This window comes from Coturnix japonica, chromosome 3, assembly GCF_001577835.2.
Source record: "Coturnix japonica isolate 7356 chromosome 3, Coturnix japonica 2.1, whole genome shotgun sequence".
NCBI classification, from domain to species: domain Eukaryota; kingdom Metazoa; phylum Chordata; class Aves; order Galliformes; family Phasianidae; genus Coturnix; species Coturnix japonica.
The window spans coordinates 43,368,683-43,389,650 of NC_029518.1; the positions used below are offsets into that span (position 1 = coordinate 43,368,683).

At 41.2% G+C, this 20,968-nt stretch overlaps 1 protein-coding gene across 4 annotated transcripts; it reads right to left on the reverse strand.

Annotated features, from left to right (window-relative positions):
- Positions 1 to 33: 33 nt before the first annotated feature.
- On the reverse strand, positions 34 to 20,463 carry LATS1 (large tumor suppressor kinase 1). 4 transcript variants are annotated; one of them, XM_015858093.2, is made up of 8 exons: positions 20,304 to 20,463; positions 17,432 to 17,941; positions 14,448 to 14,583; positions 11,995 to 13,520; positions 6,781 to 7,363; positions 5,611 to 5,793; positions 5,294 to 5,400; positions 34 to 4,342 (listed from the first exon to the last, which is right to left on the reverse strand). In XM_015858093.2, exons 2-8 carry the CDS (start codon positions 17,780 to 17,782, stop codon positions 3,836 to 3,838), a joined length of 3,393 nt encoding a protein of 1,130 aa, XP_015713579.1. In that variant the 5' UTR covers positions 17,783 to 17,941; positions 20,304 to 20,463; the 3' UTR covers positions 34 to 3,835. The 4 variants fall into 4 exon arrangements, with proteins under 4 accessions (XP_015713579.1, XP_015713578.1, XP_015713577.1 ...); XM_015858092.2 differs by having other exon boundaries at positions 11,995 to 13,523; XM_015858091.2 differs by having other exon boundaries at positions 14,433 to 14,583.
- Between the last annotated feature and the right edge of the window lie 505 nt (positions 20,464 to 20,968).

Below are 20,968 nucleotides of genomic sequence, written 5' to 3' on the forward strand. Positions count from 1 at the left end.
TCATATAATAAATAATATGCTTGAGCAGAATTGTGCAGTGGTCTATGTATTTAATTGAAGATCCAAAGGAACTGTGACAATCAGAAGAATGTTTATAATACAAAAAAAGACATTATTTATATACACATATACACACAATATATCTATATATGTGCCTATATAGATATATATAAATCAGTAAACTTGAATAGTGCCTTTATCAAGAGCATCTTAAGGCATTCAAATGTTTGACTATCACATTGACCCAATTTAACATCTTTTTGCTTTGGCTGAACTAAAGCAAACATTAAAAGGTCTGATCTGAAATGCCAAAGACATCTGAAACCAATGCCTAACTGTATCTTCAGTGACAGCAGCAACTTCTAAGAACCCACCCACTGCACCGCCTATCAGCTAAACAATATTAAATGAAACTAAATCATTCCCACTCACAGCTTAGAGCTTTGCAACAGCAGAAGGCAAGTCAGCCTCAGTGGTGTCCTAGCCATATATTCTATAGAGTCTATTACAAACTGAGGATAGAAAAGATACAGCAAGAGGGCCTGCCCTAGGATAGAATGCCACTGAATATCAAATAGTATTTACAATACAGTATATGATTATAGAATATCTTATAAATACAATTTATATGTATACAAGGATACACATGAGAAATTTATTTTCATGCTTTACAGAGAGAAAAGTAATCTGAACTAAAACTCACTGCATAATTCCACAGCTGCTGGTTTCTCTACTGCCAGTATAAACCAATCCCCATGATGAGTAGCCAGTGAAACACCCATGTTTTAAGCAGCAGCCAGAAGAATCTCAATAGACTCAAAGTGTGTGAAACGTGACGTTTCAAACATGGGTAAGGCATAGTATGTTGGAGTTGCACCATCATTACATAAGCAACTTTTTCTTCTCAGAGAAGAACGTGGACTGAAACACACTGCATTTTTGCAAAGAAACATTTAGCGTACAGATGGCAAAATTCAGACAAGGAACACTACAACTTCTAACACAAGGGAACAGAAAATGCCAAAAGTATCTACCAAAGTCTAAAAACGTGAGCTCTATGTTTGTTTTGAAATGGTAAAACAATATTCAGTATTTCACTATTTGCACTCCATTTCTTTTAACAAAAGCCATCATTTTTGCTCATACAGAATGGCGGTGCCTTGCACGACCCTTTTGGGTTTTTGTAATTGGGGGCTTGTTTTTCTATTTTAAACTCCCTAGCTAGAGACCAGTTGCAACATTAAATAGGAATATAATAACATAATATAAAGCAAGCAAAAGAGAAGTATACTCAGATAAAAAAAAAAAAAAGCAATTTTAACAGTCAATTTAATAATGAAGAACTGACATTATTTTCTCTGCAAACTTCACAAATGGTAGGTTTCATTAAGTTACCTTTAACTAGTAATATATTATACTTTACTCCAAGCAAAGTAGACCAGTTTTACTGGGATACTTACTATGAAAGAGGATAACCTTTAAAAGTTTATTTACACTGGAAACCATCTTTTTTACATAAAATGGAGTAGCTACACGCTGCAGCCATTTTATAATAATCAAACTAAAAGAAATCAATCTTCAAAGCTGTTCCGTTTCCAACAGTTGCAGAACAGCTGAACAAAACGTGATTTGTTTTATTAAGCTACAGCCCATTTTCACTGTAGAGAATAACTACTCGGTTATGAAAAGCATTGGTTTTTCTGATTTTTAAAGCATCTTCTAATTCTAGGCACTTCTAAGGAGATGGGTGAATTTAAAAGAATCCCTTCTCATATGACAAAGCCTGTTTATGAAGTTTCCATGCTGCCATCCCTGCAATCCACTCCTCCCTCAGTTATGCCAACATAAGCCATTTTTTGGACCACGCTGGTTCACTTCAATGAACATGCACTACAACAACCCTCCAGATGCTAAAGACTGTTTTTATGCCAAGCAAACAATTAACATTGTAAATGGTTGCACTGACACAAAACCATGTACTGAATTGGAGCACAGAAAGGCAACAAGTGGCTGAAAGCACATGAGAATTTCTTAGACCAACTTAGTGAGAAAACTGAATTAGTAACTGAAGTTTGCTGCAAGAATAGTCACAAGGACAATGCAGTGGCACAAAATAATAACTTAAGAGAGCACCAACACTACACAGGTACACTTTAACAAGTTATTGGAATTCAATTCTAAGAAGGATGGATTTAAAAAGGAATGAAGTTTACTAAAATAGTGCATTTTCTTTACTGCTGTGTTAAATTCATAGAATAGAGCAAGATGGAGAGAAATAGGTAATATAGGTAATAGTCTCGTGCGGGTTGGAAGGGACCTTAAAGATCATCGAGTCCAACCCCCGGGATTTGAGCCTCTGTGTAGCAGAGCGGCACTTCTACCACTTGCGCCACAGGGGGATTCGAACCCGGGCCCCGGTGTTGCAACGCGGCATTGCTACCACTGCGCCACCGGGGCACACGATAAAAATAAGATAAAAGCGTAATTCTTTCTGCCTCTCACCTGAAACTCCAGGTGTTGTCTCAGGGAATTTTTTTCACAGGGTTGCCTGGCTTCCTGCTCCTGGCAACCTCAGCAGGGCTCACTGCCCTCCCAGCACGAGGCCAAAGGGACACCTGCTCACCCACTGAGGGAAGTTGTGAAATAGGAACGCACAACATACAGCAGACAGACACAGGTTACTAGTCCTTATCTGAACCGGGCTGTGAAAAGATGAACCGCTGAAAACGTACCGAGGAAAACTAACAGCTCAGATAGATGGGTGCATGGTATTTCTCTCTGCCAGCGTCACTAGGAGGAAACCCGTTAAAAGCAAATGCAACTAACCTCTACAAGAACTCTGAAAAACCATACTTTCTGCTCTTCTCTCATTACTATTTCAAACCTATAATAAATAAACTATTCTAAAATGTAGTTTTCAAACTAGAAATTCCAACTAAGGCCATATTTTTAAAATGCACTTTACAGTTTGTTGGAAAAATTTAAACTAGATTTCAAAAAGTATTTTTCCCAAAGCTTGCTTCCTCTCAAAACCTTAAGAGAACTGATGACATGAGACAATCAAGTTGTTTCTGAGTGAGGACCCCTGCTCCGAGCGCCACTCACATACTAAAAGCATCACTAATGTCAAATTCAATTAAGTATTTAATAAAAGACCAGTTCTAATGCTTTATCACTTCATAATGATAGTATAGCCAAGACTCTTTCCTGTTTGAAAGCTGAGAACTACGCCACTGCCACAGCAGCTGGAAATGTTTCACTAGATAAGATGGCTCAGTTTTCCCCAGCACTGAATAAATACAACTAAATACAGTGAGCAGTGAGGGTACAGGGAAGGGGAGGAGGGGGCTGCCAAACTCATCAGATAGCTTTATTAGTGTCAAGTTACTTTTATATTTGGTCAATGCGAAGGAAGAGCTGTCATTAAAAAAAAAATTGAAACAAAGACTTGTTTTTTAAAAATTATTTAGTATATGTACAAATAGATATCAGGCATCATTTCAGGGTGGAAAAAAATAAATCACTACTTCCTATTTTAAGTACTTAGAGTACAGAGATCAATGATAAAATTCAAGTGATAATTTTTTTCACCTAACATCAAATCTCTTCTAAATTAAACAATTAACAATGTTGGAATAAATTAATTTTTGAAAAGGAATTTCCTGGATTTTGGGGGAAACAAAATGTACAAAGATGGAAAAATGAAGACAACTTAGTGTTTAAAATAACATGCATATATTCACCCTAGCGATCTTCTCTCAATTCTGTTCAGAGAAAACACTTCTCAAAAACATCAGCTGCAAAATAAACTGTTTATTTAGTGTTCACTCCTCTACTAAACATAAACTAGGTCACGATTTTGAACCCCTCTACCTGCTTGTTCTTCATCATCAGACTGCTGGTCTGAGTTCTGCGAACTACTATACTCATACTCAATGGGCTTTGGATTGTTGTATGGGTAGCCATTGTCATCAAAAAACCTTCGGAATGTGAACTCATAAAAAGCATGTTCAGGATGTTTTCCATTTTTGTACCATCCGTTAAGCGTATCATTCACGTTTCCTTCCTTATCATCATCACTCCACAATTTATCTGGATCGACTGGATCAAAGTTTGACGTGTCCGTAGGATGAGCGATTTTGGGAATGTAGAAAGCTGACTGCCGCCGCAGGTCGCTCGAAAAATCAATAGTTTTAAAAAATGGATGAGCTTTTATTTCATCTGCACCGTTTTTGCCTAAACGATCTTCTGGCCCTCGGCATAGCTTAATAATAAGGTCAGAGGCCTCCGGAGTCAGCTTAGCTTGAGGTGGAATATGAAGGGAAGTTTGCCAGTTGATAACCTTTAAAGTAAGAAGATGCGTTATTTTATTTACAACTCCAGAAAAAAGAAAATCCCCTGTGAAAATTAAAAAAGTCACTCAACAGAAGTAATGCCTTCAGACTAATGGGGGCAAATGTGAAGCTGCTTTTCCAGAAGCAGAAAGAACACTTTGTGTGAAAATTTGGCACAATTCAGATAAAGTTTGTTCACAGCCCAGATCTGAACTAGAGTCTGGCATGGAATATGCCTGCCATAAACACACAAGATATCATAAAAAAAAACAACCGGTGCTTAACAGGGCCTACAATCTTCAAAGAAGGTGAGATGAATGAATTATTTCACCTATTGTAAAGACCAACAAATTTGAAGTTACACATCAATACAGAAGTACATTCGGGCCAACTATGGGAGTTGAATGCTGTTACATTAAAATGGCACTGCAGAATAACGCATTAGCCTTGTAGTCTCTCAACCAGGTGAGGTTGGAAAGGGAAAAACCAACAGCTCTGAGCTGCCAGCAACCCTAAGCAGACACACTCCTCCATTCTCACATGCTGAGCACCTGCAGATATTGCAAAAAAGAAATCTTCTGCAGATAAGTGAGCATGGAAGTTCAGTGGTAGAAGAACACCACTCAGATTGCTGGAAAATGAGAAGAAAGTGGAATTAATAACTTCCTGCACATACTTCTAGTTATAGAGGAAGGCTGAGAAATGAAACGTGATTTTACTTGTTACAACTGCAGCATAACCAGATAAAATACACAAATGTGATTCTTGAAGTCCCCTTACAAAATAAGCAGAGCACCACTATAACATTTAGAATCCTGCTAGCTCTTAACATCCTTAAAAAGAGCAGCACTCTCAAAAAAAATCCCCTTTGATTCCATTATAAATTAAAAGCATCATGTCCACTGCAACTCTGTTTTTTCAGCTTTTTCTACCTGCTACCATGAGATGTTTAAAATTACCTTCATTTGTGTTTCCAGAGGTGTTTGTGCCAGGAAAGGAGGCTGGCCCACTAACATTTCAAAGAGAATGACTCCAACACTCCACCAGTCACACAGCTGTGTGTAACCTGAAGGAAAAAGAAGTACTCAAAGCTTCAGCATGCATTTAATCCTGCAAGTTCACAAGATAATTCTATTCAATACATTTAAGATTTCCATATTAATACTCAAGATACACACTTGGGAAAAGCACTCATGTAAGAAATGTGAAGCTGCTACCTGAATGCCAGTTACGTTGCAGAAAGTTTGTGATAAAAAAATAAAAATAAACGCATTACCTGTTCGTAGCAGCACTTCTGGTGCAATATAATTAGGTGTGCCAACAAGGGAATGGGCCAGACAGCGCTGGTGCTGACGTGCAGCCCTACGTTCGAGTGGCTTCAGCCGATCTCCACACCTGCAGTTCGCTGGGTCACCCCATTCATTGCTGAAATCCATGCTGTCCTGACGTGCGTGATCACCTGCAAGTGTGTGAGAATAATGCCAAAATTGAGAAAGGCGATTTCAGAGCTCAACTAGAATGAAATTCTCTTCATTTATTATATTTTTATTACAAAATAGAAACTATTTCACTACTCAAGAAAAATATCTGAAATGTTTTAAAACATCAGGATTTTGACTTTTTGCTTATAATACAATCCACACCTGAGAAGTTACTTTTTAGCATAATTATGAGAAAGTTTGATTCTTAAGTTTTTTCTTAACATAACCATACTGACTGTACAGCATGTATATTGTTTTTGCTCTTACACAGAGAGAAAAACAACATTTAAAGCATCAATTGATGCTAATTACCAAAAAGATAAAAATCAATCAGGTTTTAAGCCTTCCAAGACATCAGTTTCAATCTCTAATATGGAATAACACAAACACTTCTGCTTTCTCTTGAGAGACTCCAAAGTAGCCTGGTCTAACAGTAACTCAAAGGTACTTTTTCAAATAAAAAGAAACCTCCAAGAATTAAAAAGTTAATTTTCGATTAATATATAATCTATATTTTATCACTCATGGAATTGTTTTTCTTTCCTCTTTTTTCAAACCACTGTTTTAAGTCATCAAGAAGGGTTTCAAAAGAAATCAACAGCTGCAAAGACATTCAGCAGATTTTCCAAGAACGATCAATCTAAAACATCAGCCCTACCTTCCAAATAGAGTTAGAGTTGTTATCTATGCAATTATGCCACTACATCTTTTCTCTCCAAGTTTCAGGAGGTAGTAATGGAACAAATTTTCAGCACCACAGTTTATTGCTTCTCTCTTAAGGAATCAGTGCCTACCTACACTCAGAAAGGCTCCCTAAACATTGTGCTCTGCAATTTGAATGGTGTGTAGAAACACTGTTAGATGCTTTAACATTTATGTTGGTAATGTTGCAGCCATCTTTTAACTCATTATTTAATTTCTTCAAAAGAATAACATTCCAACAACAAGTTTTATATTTCTCTTACCACTCTGGTAGTATTTTGAATCATGGGTCCATCGAAAACCTGTACAGAGTCCAAAGTCAGTCAATTTAATATGACCGTCACGATCTATCAAAATATTGTCAGGTTTAATATCTCTGTGGATGAAGCCCATTTTATGAACACTTTCAACTGCACAGGTCAGTTCTGCTGTGTAGAACCGTGCCAGATTTTCCGGAAAGACACCCATTCTAATTAGGAGACTCATCATATCACCTCCAGGAATGTAGTCCATTACAAAGTACAAATTGTCCTTATCTTGGAATGAATAGTACAGACGAACCACCCATTCATTATCAGCTTCTGCAAGGATATCCCGCTCAGCTTTAACGTGGGCAACTTGATTTCTAAGCAACACATCTTTTTTTCTCAGAGTTTTTGTTGCATATAAAGCCTTAGTATCCACTTTTCTTGCTAGGCAAACTTCTCCAAATGCACCAACTCCCAGGGTTTTAATTTTTACAAACATAGATTTGTCCATTTTGGCCCTTTTAAGCCTGTTGTAGTTGGATTCCTTCTGGTAGAGAATTTTCCTCATTTGATCTCGGGCTTCTGGTGACAATCCAACCTGTGCAGCAAAACAGAATTACATTTGAAGAGTGAACTGTCTTAGTTCTAGGTGATCTTCATATCATGACAAGACTCAAGCAAAATAAACTAAATACTTATTTATGTGAGACTAAGAAGATCCTTTTAATCTTACTTCATGTCTTTGTTCCTCAGCTCCTCCTCCTAAAAAATAGGAATAATTATCTCCTTTGTGAAATGTTTTACAAAATACTGTTAAGTATTACCTGCCCCGGTTTTTATTAATCGGAATAACAATGTGCACTAACTGTCTCCCTGATTCTTCATGCAGAGCAAAAACCAGCCAAGACATGCAGAGAAGCAGTAACCCACCAAGAGCTAACTAAGGAGCTGCAGTGGTAAGGCTTCTACACTCTACTCTAGTTGAAGCAGTGTTACCAATCGTCCTGGCCACATCAGCATAATCTCAGTTACAGGAGGGGATACAGCACTCCCACGCTCATGTCTATCTACACCAGGTAGAACCTTAAACCTTGGCACTGTTTCCTATTGCCCGCCCAACCCCCAGGGCACACCTCCACCACAATCCCAGGCCTTCCCTCCCTACCACAAGTTCCACCTGTCTCTAACAGGGCCTCCATCACATTCCCTCTGCTACAAGCTGGACAGAACAGTTTCTTGGAATTGGCTCACTCCTCCACCCACTGTCATTTCCCAGCAAGTATCGCTATCTTGAATGAACATACCTGGCGTTCGGTCAATACCACTCACACTCTGACAGCTGAAATACTCACAAACCACGTGAAACTCACTGCCTAAAGCACAGAAACCCTTATCTACTATAACCACACTAAGCATTCTCATCGTATTCCAACCCAGGTTCCTCCTACTGGTGTTTTTCTGGCTTCAATTCCTTTGAAGCGTTCCAATAGCTCCTACTGAGGAGAATTTCAGGCCCTGCTATCAGAATATCTCTTCGTTTTGGTTTCAACACGAGAAAACTATCTCTTCAAATTGTTACGTTATTTCCTTTGTGATGTTACTGCCACAGGGTTTTATGCTCATTCTCTCTTTCGTTTTCTGTAAACACTTTCAACATTTTTTATGTTCCTTTTTTTTATAGTATTTCAATTGTTTTTCTGCCCATCTGGCTTGAGACTGCCAGCCAACAGCACTGATCTGCCAGTGCAACCTACAGATTACTTCCTCCTTTTTTAGTTCCTGGACGCTCCAATCATAAAATGGAACATGGCATAAATTGGAACCCCGTAAACATAACAACAGTAACTCAGCACAAGTTTTCAATTTCCTAGTGTCACAATATTTTACAGATGCTTGATACCAGATGTTGCAACTTCTATCCCCTAACACTACAATGCTTAAGTTACTATCTGTGCCACACTACTGCAAGGCCACCACCAGGATTAGATAACCACCAGTCCAGGCGTGTATGAACTGCCTGTTAACAGCTCACTCCTACGCTTTGCCCAACTGTAAATTCAACTTGTGACAAAACATTATATGTGATTGAGGAAAAAAAGAAAAGGAGTGGTTAAAAGACCCATTAGGTATCACTCAGTATCTTATAATGCCTTCAATACATCAGATATCAATCATGAAAACAAAAACAAAACAAAAATCCCACAGTGAGAATCACAGACATTTTCTTACAAGCACAAAAAAGACCACCACAGTTTTACCATGAATAGCAATAAGATGTAAATAGGGAAGGCTGTCTCAAATCAGAGAAAAATTTTTTCATCAACATCAGAAAAGCGGTAGTTAGAGCTACACAGAGCTGGCTTCTGATTAGATATGGGAAATATGTTCAACTCCCTACCACAAGCACAGCCAAAGCGCACAACTGACCTCTGTGTTACTGTAGGAATACCAATACAGTGGCCTTGAAAAGAGAGAGAGTATCTCAAGCTTTCTGCGAATGAATGTGCTTAAGGTACAGTTCAATGCAGAAGAAGGCATCTCTGAGAACTCAAAACATCAAGAAGACATTTTTTAAAGTTCAGACAACACAGTGTCAGCTTCTCAAGTGCCCCCTGCACCATTAAGTCTGCTTCAGGGCAGCTCCACTTGTACACAAACAGAATGCCACTGGTCAGTTAGAAAACTAGCAAAGAAAAGGGCCCAGAAGGGAACAGAACACTAGGAGGGAGTTAATCACTGTGAGACATACAAAAAACAGTCTCCAAAATTCCTGTTGCTTTGTCATTGTTGCATTCTAACAATTTTCTTGCAAAATCCAAATTACGTAGCCTAATTTGACACCTATTCACCCAAATGCAGCCTTCACTTTTTCCTATGCAATTCATTAACATCAGCGTTCATCACAAACTGACCTCCCCCTGCATTGCAGCAATCTCCTACAAGTTTTCTCAGCTACGGCATTTACCAACAATTAACTACTTTTGTCATGTGCACAAACACAGACATACTCACACCTCCTGTAACTTCTATTCGGCATCAGGCACAAGTCTTTTGAACTGCTATACAATATCACACCACTTACTCTCATTTTACTTCCTTCTCATCCGTGCCTTAGATCACAACTACTTAAGCTCCTTTCTGCGGCAGAGATATCCAGCATAATACTTGAGCGCAAGTGTAAGGGAAGTAAATTTACCCATTTAAATTATTTCTGACAGACCTCCACTCAGTTCCCCCAAAAGGGCCGAGAGAATACAAACGCATCACCTATCCTAGAAATACAGCATCTACTGAAGGCAGATATTTCTGCTAAGATACATTCTGTCCTCTTTTTTGATTTTCAAAATTCCTACCAAGGAGAAGAAAATAGGGGGATTGATACCTGTTTAACCCTCTTAAACTTACTAACTTTCTCTTCACTAGGAGAGTGGTTAGGCCCTGGCACAGGCTGCCCAGGGAGGTTGTGGATGCCCTGTCCTTGGAGGTGTTCAAGGCCAGGTTGGACGGGGCCCTGGGCAACCTGATCTAGTAAATGTGTATGTTTGGTGGCCCTGCCAGGCAGGGGGGTTGGGACTACATGATCCTTGAGGTCCTTTCCAACCCGGGTCATTCTGTGATCCTAACAATATGCAGTGAACTAACTACCCTTTCCCCTTCTCACAAAGACCTCAAATATACTTCACTATTGTGGAAATTCTGTCCTTTAACCTGATGAAAGAGGAGAGTCTTGCCGCAGTGTAATACTGCATTTCCCCTGCTTCAGTCTGCAATCAAACATCCCAACTTTTAATCTAGCATCAATATTATAAATATTGATCAAAATTATAAATATGTCACATAAAAAAAAAAAGACATTCACTTATGTGCTTTAAATGTACACAGAAAACATTCAAGAAAGCTTACAATCAGTGTCTTCGCTTAAGTAAGACATGATTCTGATACTACGGAACAACACAGGAAGGAGGGAAAGTGAAGTTTGCAAATCAACATGAGTTATAATCTTACTTTTCAGTACTCAAAAATAGTCAAAATAAAATACATGCTTAATTTTGATGCAGGATTGCATGCAAAGACCTCTAAAAAGGGATCATGCTACTCTTTAATAATAAATACTGTTGCTCCAAAAATCTTACTTGCCTACACAGGGATGGAGGCTACAGAGTTCAGGAAAGCTTCCCACACCTTAACAGTTTAAATCAGCTGTTAGTGGAAGTGAAAAGGAAAGAGAGAAAACTAAGAATAAAGATCTAGAAAGAACTTCAGGAAATGTTGCTAACATTCACATGTCTTATGATTAACCAAACATAAAACACTATAGCTTACAGAAGGAACTTTCAAAGAGTAAACACTTCAATAAAATAAAGCAGCATTTCAAGAAAGCATTAGCCAAGTACATTTGTAAAAGGCACATCACAATTACGTCCAATTTTCAACTACAGCTGCTAAGAATATATAAAATGCATCTCAAGTCTTCATTTCTGCGGGTCTCGATAATCTACTTCTCATGATTTTCACTTCTGAAATTACACATACACACATCACCTGCTTCTTTAACACTTTTAGTTTCACAGAACACGAAATCTCGGGAACAGAACTGACTTCAAGTAAGTGCAAAGAAATTGCTTCTATATATTCTTGCAGGTGTGTGTTTGTTATCACCCCACTGAGTTACACCTTGTTTGAACAGACACCCTTAGAGTCTGAATTATAGAAGATATTTTAGAAATATACACTTTTTTATGTTTTTTCTTTTTTTAAGGTAGGAATGTCAAAAACCATCTTAGTGGGAACAAGCTGTAAAAGATACCACTGTTCAAGTGATTATATAAAAAGCGAACCAACTCGCCCCTGCAATGTTTGCTTATACACGTATATACAAACCATTAAAACATTGCACAGAGCTCACTCAAAAAAAATCAGGATTAAACAGAATCCATAAAATAAGCGATAAGCCAAGTAGTTAAATCTCAGTTCATACAGAAATTCTGCTGCTTCTGCTTTACCAATTATGAGCTGTGTTTAGACACACAGAAACCATATGTCACTAAACTGATTTCTAAGAAGACAATGAAGTATGTAAGCAAAGTAATAAAGAAACTGCCACATCTGAAATACGAAAAACTAAAGCCAGCCCTCAGCACCATGCTGTACCACCGTGTTCTGTGCATCCGTACTACGTGTCCTAACATAAAGACAATTCTAGTCAAAAACTTATGAGAAAGGGTTTACCCGCATCATTTCATTCTCCAGTTGTTTCTTCCGATGTAAACGCTGCTGATGTGACTTAAGTATATTCTCCACATGCTGCTCCATGAAGAACTTAAAAGCCTGAGGGGAGTAGCTTTGAATACGAGACTCTCGCCGTTCTTCATCTTTCTTATTTTTTCTAACAGGAACGGGCGATGTTGTAATTTGTTTCTTTTCTTTGTCTGCTGAATCAACACATTCATAATTCTTTTCATTCTCTTCCTCCTTAGATGAAATGGGTGGTTCCTCTTTGTTAAGCTTGGGTCCAGTCTCGTAAGGATGGACAGATGGACTCTGGTGTAATAAGTGTTTGGGATAAGGTGGGGGTGGACCCTGGTAATTTGGAGCCTCTGCCACAGGTGGCATAACAGCCATGTTTGAAGATGGACCCTCGGAGAAGGGAATGGGCGGAATGGTTTGTACTGGTTGTGGCATCCAGGAAGGGTGAGTTGGTGCTAATGCAGTCTGCAGCTCTGGCTTTAACACACGCATACTTTTCACTGGCTGCTGAATAGGAGCTGGCGTGATAGCAGTTACCGTAGTGGCTGAAGGTTGAGAGCTGCTAGCGTGACCCTGTCTATTTCCATGATGGTTGTTGAAAGAATTTGACCGTGCTGGAAGGTTGGGTTGCCATGCAGGGATTTCATGCCCATTGCCAGGTGATGACTGTGGCTGCACGGGTGGAGGCTGTGACCAGGATGCAGGTATTCCAGCTACATTCGTATTATAAAGTTCCATGTTGTGACTATTTCTATTTGGCACCAACATTGTTGAAGGAAGATTCCCATTGGTGTATGCTGAAGGGGGAGCAGATCCCCCTGCCTGCATCTGTAGTGCCGTCGGACTCTGCCTATTAGCTGAGTTCATGGGGTATGGAAGTGGCTGGCGACTGACTGAGTTCCCAGACACAACGTTCTGGTGAACTATGAAGTCTGCTGGACAATTACCATTTTGCATTCCAGCCCTTCCTGAGGGAAAGCTAAACTTGCTGTTGGCAGAACTCTGCATGATTATTGGTTGCCTTCCAATGGGGACAGCACTCATGGCTCTCTGACCCTGAGTGGAAGAATTCATGGGTGGCGGATTCATCGGCGGAGGTGGATAACTGTCCTGCCATGCACCTGGTGGCACTGGAGAAATACGGGTGATGACATATTCCATGTTCCCAGAGTAACGCTTTGTCTGAGCGTTCGGTTCCCAGGAAGGCGGTGGTGGCGTGGTTCCTCTGGGAGGGGGTGTCTGCCCTCGAGGAGGTGGAGGAGGTGGCGTGACGCTCCTGATCTGGGGGAGTGGCGGGGGGTTCACTCTTTGTCCATTGCCAGGGTGAGCCTGAGCAAACGCTGCAATGCCAGATCCAGATAGCGGCCTTCCTACATCAGGCTGAGAGCTGGGACTTTCCGAGCGATAAACTACTCCATCCGCCAGGGAAGGGCCGTGCCTCTGAGGAACTAAGGATTCCTTAGAACCCTTCCAGCTCTGCTTGCGGTTAACTGACTGCTGCACAGTCCCTGCTTTTACAAAAGATAAAAGAGCATTTCTATCAGTTCAGAAAAAGAACATGCTAACTATGATAACTTTGCGAGTAATAATGAAAATTATAGCTCAGTAATAGCATTTAGCTAGCTGCTTCAGACAAGCACCAACTAGTTCTGCATCACAGGCTGAGAATAAATGCTGTATGTTGCTGCTCTTGATTTACCATTTTTTCCCCTCACACCTATACTGTGGATTTAAAACATCTTCAGAGTCGACTGTTGAATAAAGTTGAGCATTCAACTTTAAGTCAACAAAAGTTCACTGATTCCTAAATGGCACATGACAGAAAAAAATACAAGTATCACAACAACTAGGGGTAAAAATGACTGAGATCTGAGTATCATTCCTCGGATATAATACACAGAATCACAGAATGACCCGGGTTGGAAGGGACCTCAGGGATCATGTAGTTCCAACCCCCCTGCCTGGCAGGGCCACCAAACACACACATTTACTAGATCAGATTGCCCAGATTGCCCAGGGCCCCGTCCAACCTGGCCTTGCAAAAGGATATACAAGGATATTGTTTAGGCATTGTACTGAGGGACACAGGTTAGAAGGAAATATTGGTGATGGGTGGACTGGATGATCTTGGAGATCTTTTCCAACCTTGGTGATTCCATGCTTCTAATACTTAGACAAAATGCTAAAAGCAATCAGATATTTTAAAAACAAGTCTTAAATTCACACCAAAGACACTCATGTTTCAGAAGAATTCTATTATACACTTCACAAATAATCTTCAAAGCAAAATCCTGTATCTCAGCACCTCCTCTCTTCTACTCTGAGCACACGACAGAGAGTGCTAGGTTCTAATTTGCTATTTTGTATTTTTCACCAGTAAGAACACAGTTAATGAGTTGAAGTGCCACAGATGCACCTACCTGGTGGTTTCATACCTGCATTTACAGGTCTTGCTGCAGCTGCAACCATCTGCTCCCGACGAGGATCCTGGTAGCTCATTTTACTAATAAATTCGATGGCTGCTTCTATACTACGGTTGTTAGTTTGTCTGAGGGCTTGTATAACCATATCCTACAGGGAAAATTAAATACAAAAAGTTACTCAAAATGGCAAGAATAATAAAAATCACAAGAATTTAGCCAAATATCCTCCAGTAATTTTACAAAAGTACATAATGACTTCTCTCGATCATCTTAAATATAAGATGACAATGTTTTCTCCACAACAGATCCTCCAAAGAAATTAACAGCCTGCATCTTCTGAAAAAACAACTATATTCTGATATTAACTGTGTCACCATGCTATTCTTATAGTTTGTCTGTCTAGGTATTTATTTGCTATATGCATTACTCAGATAACAGCTAGAGCTCCCACCTAACTTAATTTATTCTATAAAAGATATTCAGATGTGTTTCAGTATTTTGGCATTTGCTCATTTTTCTTCAACCTGGAATATCAACAAATATCCTTTAGCTTCTCCTCAAGTATTTTTCACTAGTAAATATCACAGTATCATCAGAAATCCTGTTACTTTTGTGGTGGGGATTTGCTGCGTCCTCAAGAGATCCAAAGAAAAGCTTTGATCAGATGAGCAATCCCAGGTTTGTCAATGGAAAATGCATCATAGATCCGCGGTGTTTCTCTGGACTTGAATGAGACTGAGGTCAAGAAACAGGCGATCGAAACAGTCAGGCACTCCTCTCCCATTTTTATTGAATGGTATTTTGCAGTTGACTTAGAATGTGAAAAAAATATACAGAGTGACTCCCTTTAATTAACCGCTCTGCCTTCCAGTGATCTGTTATGGCCATACTTTGTCATACCAAAGCCATCATTTCAGTTCACATTATTTTCGAACAAGTCACCAAATTACAGCAGTATATGGCAGGAGGGCTGGAACTGGATGATCTTTATGGTCCCCTCCCAGGCCAAGCCATTCTATGATTCATCTGCCAGTGAAATCAATGGGAAATCCAAAAGGGCTCGGAAGGGAGGAGGGCTCAGAAGGGAGGAGGTCAGTATCAATTTCAAATTCAAACCCACATTTATACTTCCATTACATCTGTATGTTTTTGGCACTGCAAATGTACAAAATACGCAGCCTTCAGAAATGATAACAAAATGAACAAAACAGAAAAGTATACATACACACACACACACACATATATATATATAAAACAAGATAGCCCTGATGCTTACAGATCAGGTGTACATTGCTAGATCAAGAAGTTACAACATTTGATCTCACAGCTTCTTCATGAGACACTTACACCTGCAACATTTCAACTTGATTGCATCCAAGAACAAAAGGTTGGAGAGCAAAAGGCTTCAAGACACAAAGGCTCCAACAGAAATACCAACTTGAGATGGTTTTCTAGTTTACTATCCAGCCACAAACCATCCCACAGCTTGTGAAACTGACTGGAGACCCATTCTGTAAAAATGGATACGAGAGCTAATCTATTGTAAAAACCAAAACCACTCCAGCAGCAAACCACAGATAAGGAACAAATCATTATAAAATCATTTGTCATTATAAAACCCTTCCATTCTTACTGCAAATCCAGCTTAATCTTTGCATTTGGGCAAGCCGGAGGAAAGTGCATTTTTTTCCACAAGCAGCACCTGATTCTGGGACATTACTGAGGAAATGCCAATTGACAGAATTACCCAGGTTGGAAAAGATCATCAAGTCCAACCGCAGCCTAACCAGTACCCTAACTCTAAAAACCTTCCACTAAATCATATCCCCGAGTACCACATCCAAACGGCTCTTAAACACATCCAGGGATGGCGATTCAACCACCTCTCTGGGGAGCCTATTCCAGTACCTAACCACCCTTTCTGTAAAGAAGTTCTTCCTAATATCCAACCTAAACTTGCCCTGGCGCAACTTGAGGCCATGATAGTAGAATTATGAATTTACCTTCTTGTAAACTTCAAAGTCACGGCTGGAGAACTGTTCCTGAATGAAACCAGATCCCTTCGTGTTGTGTGGGATTTTAGTTGATGATACGATACTGACTTAATAGTTACATTTCACACTCATAAGGACTGCTTGATTGTTTGTAACTTCTAATTGTAAACAGTGGAGAAATGTTCCCCTTCTTTATAAACTGATCTGCCTGTCTTCCCTATTTTCTTTTAGGAGGAAGAAGTACTGCCTATCTTTCCCACAGCACCATTAACCAGTCTGTAGTAAGTGCCTGGCTAAGCAACGATCCAACCAAAGACCGAATGGAAATCACCAACCTCATTCCAAATCAGACTTTGTCTGTGAATACTTTAGATGTTTTGGGAGCGTGCCTAGTGTACGGTACTGATGCAGAGGCTATTTATGTCAACAGACAACTTTTTGCATGAAATTCTTCCAGTATCCCTTTCAAGTGCTGATTAACTACAGAGAAATGTTGTCCGTAGCTTTGGAGATATTCGCTCCCCTTAACCTAACCTCCCTGTGAATACCAAAGCATCACAGAACATTTTTCCCTCACTGGCTTTCTAATAACAGATGTGAGAAGGCCATTAAAATTTGTTCCTGAAATACGTGCTATTGCCTATCACTTTAGGATGGCCATACTATCAGCGTATTTTAGTTGTGCACAATTTAAAATCCTGTTGAGTATCAAAGGCAAAATCCATGTTCTGAAGTGTCCACCTCTCTCTAAAACGATTTACAGAATTAAAACAACCCCTACCATGTAAGAACACACTGAAAATGGTGCAAAAAAATGAAAAATGCCTCTTTAAATCTGTTCCCCTTCTTCATCCCAGCTTCATTAAGTTCTAATTAGAACTCTGCCAGATTTCAAAGCTATTTTGCCCATCATATGCTGTTTAAACATTCCATGACCAACACCTCATCCAACACACTCTGACAGTTTTTAGAACACTAAAGCCTGAACATTAAATACTTCACCTCATCAAAGCCAGCAGCTTGTAAGTCTTGCAGCATTTGTCGATTAACTTCTGACGTTCCTTTGACAGCTGAAGTAGTTTCATTTGCAAAGGGCAGCAGCGAGTTTCTTATCTCTTGCAAAACTTTATGATATGTTACAAATTTGGGGGGATTTCGACCTTGTCGAGGATCTTCAGATGACATCTTCCCCATGCTGAGATCAGCTTTAGCAGCATCTGAGGGTTTTGGTAAATTCCTGAGGCTCTCTCGTATTTCCTGTAGCATCTGCTGGCTGCTGCCAGTATAGTTACTGGCAGGAAAAGTCTTAGGCCTCATCTGTCTATAACCTTCTGGTTTCTCACTTCTCTTCATGAAAACATGTATATATGCAACCTTCACCAAGGATTCGTGCTAATGCAAAACTCCAAGAAGTCCGGTTGGTGGTTTCAGAACACGTGAAGGCAGCGACTGTTCGCTGCTGAACCGTGATTCTTGTAGTGCTGACACGTGCCACAATCCAAAGCAGATATCCTGTGAAGGGAACAAAACAAAAATCGCATTACACATCCATTGGCAAAAAAGCTCAAAGAGCAGCACTAGCAGCAATAAAACATTGACATGCAGTGCTGCCTTCACAGTTAGAAAGATATGTTACCCAAAATCTACAGGGAGTCTTTATATAACCCAAACTAGCAGCTTTGCTGGGTTCCTAACAGTCCTTTAATAAAATATATTATTTATTTAATTTAATATAGAGATGAGTGCAAGAGGATAAAAGAACACCAAAACTTTCTTACTGCAATATCGTTTAACAACTCAAGCATTAAATTCACTGCGAACATAACTGTGACATTTGGTAAGGAAAAGAGAAAATCCTGCCAAAAACAAATAACTCCTGCGTTTTGAAGGGCCTGACTCATCAGGGAAAGAACTCTGCGCTCCAAAATGGACTAAAGTTTCTGCCTTTGTGCTGTTCATCAGCGTGTACTGTAACCACTATGGTAGAGCTATAGAAATTAACGTGATACTCTGTGAGGTTACACAGCTTCTGCCTCTTCGGAGTATCCTGGAATAAACCTTCCGCAGTCTGTACCGCTCTGCAGAGGCAGATCACAAACTAAAGACAGTATAATACACAAAAAATACATTTTTTAGCACTGTCTTTGCAGGCAACTGTAAGAATGATAGAGCTTAACTGATACTGCTCCTATACCACAGTGCGACACCCAACAGAAGCAACATGAAAATGTTCTTATTTTTCTCATTTGCGTTTCTTAACAAGCTCAAATTTTGCCTTCCCAGTTTCCTGCAGGATTCTTTTTGAGGTTCCAGATGCTCGCAAATGTCATTTTTCTCGAGGTACAATGTAGGTGTTTCTCATGACAGACATCCGAATTAAACACGTCTAAGGAGTTCCATACAGCCCACATAAAAGCCGCTCTTTCTTTACCCCGGTTTCACTTCTGTGATATTTGCACTGCCATAAACCAATTAGCGATTCAACAACTGAGGAAGATATATGGCAAGTCGCTAATAGGAAAAAGAGCCTTCTGATACCCATACAAATTACACGGGTGGCACACGCATGCTACACATACATGAATGAAACTTAAAAGCTTATAGAAAGACGCAAGCCAGCCTTGCAAGAAGAAACAAGAAGGGCCACCACCCAATGCCATTTGCCTTGACAAATCACTTTATACTGTAATTCCTTGAATGAAGCTGCTTAAACCTTCAGTGCTACAACTGCACCCAAACTTTCCTTGCTCTGTGGTAGGTACAGAACTTTGAATGAAGACAGTTTGGTGTTGATATTGAAGTTTTCTCCTGCAGTCTGAGAGCACAGTCACTTTTTGGTGGGTTGTTTCTTTTGACAGCAGTACTGAGTAATGTTAGATTTCCTATGTGAAACAGCAGTCTTAACTGCTTATAAAGCCAACTAAACCCGTTCCCCAGTTTCACAAATCAGAGAAAGCAAGCGTTACATTGGCTACACCTGAACTTCAGGTCACCTCCTGGAGGAGACATCTGTATACACTGTAAAACAAGAACGTTTTAACTACTCAGTAAGAGATCGATCAGAGTCATTCACCTCTAACCAGAAAGAGCTGACTGCACCCAAGGGAAATGACACGTACCCACAGAATCACAGCGCTGCAGTGCTTGGTAGGGACCTCTGGACACTGTGCAACCCTCTGCTAAAGCAGGTTCCCTACAGCAGGAATTCCCCTTTGCCCTCGTGTGTCCCTAAACCCAAATGATACACCTGTTTGTTACTACTACTTTCACTACTGAAGCTCCCTAATTCCCTAAACTAGCTCAAAAACAAAAAAAAGCAACACACAGCTTTCCAGCAAACCTGTCACACTGTATATCTAACAGACTTTGAACCAAGCTGTAAGCCGACTTTGGTTCCAGCTCCATCCCCTGGATGCAGTAACTTATTTGTGATCTCAATCAAGACTCGGCCGCTTGGAAAACCAAACCAACGCAAGAATTTGGGAGCCATCAACTTCAGTTTGCAGGCGCTCGATTCAAACCAACAAAAGGCAGCGATTCTTACATCCATCGAGCCGCCCGCCCAAGGACGCGCTGCCAGCGCCGTGTGCCCGCAGCCGAGCAGAGCCCCGCGCACAGGGCGCTCGGCACAGCCGGGCACACGGCACTCCCAGCCCGCCCCGTTATCTCCTCCAGCGGGACGCGGCTCTTCCCGCGGGCGGACGGACGCTCCCCGGGCGCTCCTGGCGGCGGCCGGCAGTCACCCCGCCGCCTCCCGGGGAACGGAGGGGAAGAGCGGCCCGGCGGAGCCGTGTGGGCGGAGAGCGGAGAGCTCGCGGCCGTCCCCGCGCCGAAGCCAGGCCTCGGCTTCCCGCTCCCTCCTCCACCGACCTACCTGCGGCCAGAGGGCGGCAGCGGCAGCGTCCCGGCCCCGCCCTCGCGGCGACGACCGCCGCGTCCCTCCGCGCTGCCCGCCGCGGCCGCTCGCTCCGTCCGGCACGGCCCTCTCAGTTCGGCGCCGCCATTTTGTCGGTGTCTCCGCCGCGGACGGCTTCCCGGATATGGGCAGCTCCCGGCCGCCCTTGCGCGCCCGGCGCTCCCCCCCCCCCGGCGGCCACAGGCGGGATCCGGGCCGGCCCGGCGGGCGGCTGTGTGGGACCGAGGGAGGCACAAGTTGGCGCCGGGGGATGCGGTTCTGTGCTACGGCAGCACGCTGCACTGCCACACGGCGCGGGAACCAAACTGAGGACTGTCGGGTGTGTTGGCAGCAGCCCCGCTGCCATGCTGGATGCACGAGATTCACATCGGGAGATCCTTACAACAGGACGCCAAGAATACCTCCAAAGTAACATACGTTCTACTGCTCGTTTAATGGAAAATGCCTTTCAAAGTCCTGTAATGTCATCTGCTGCTGCCCCAGGACCAGCACTGCCCTCCATAGCATAGAATCACAGAATCACCAAGGTTGGAAAAGACCTAGAAGATCATCCAGTCCAACCGTTCACCTATTACCAATAGCTCCCACTAAACCATGTCCCTCAACACAATATCCAGTCGTTC

Bases quoted from the DNA above. Each gene is read 5' to 3' on its own strand.
- LATS1 (XM_015858090.2), bottom strand. From the start codon at position 17,782: ATGAAGAGAAGTGAGAAACCAGAAGGTTATAGACAGATGAGGCCTAAG. The intron at 7,364-11,994 runs GTAAACCCTTTC...TTTGCTGCACAG, and splicing joins TGGAGAATGAAATGATGCGG to GTTGGATTGTCACCAGAAGC. The intron at 5,401-5,610 runs GTAATGCGTTTA...TTTTTCCTTCAG, and splicing joins AGAAGTGCTGCTACGAACAG to GTTACACACAGCTGTGTGAC.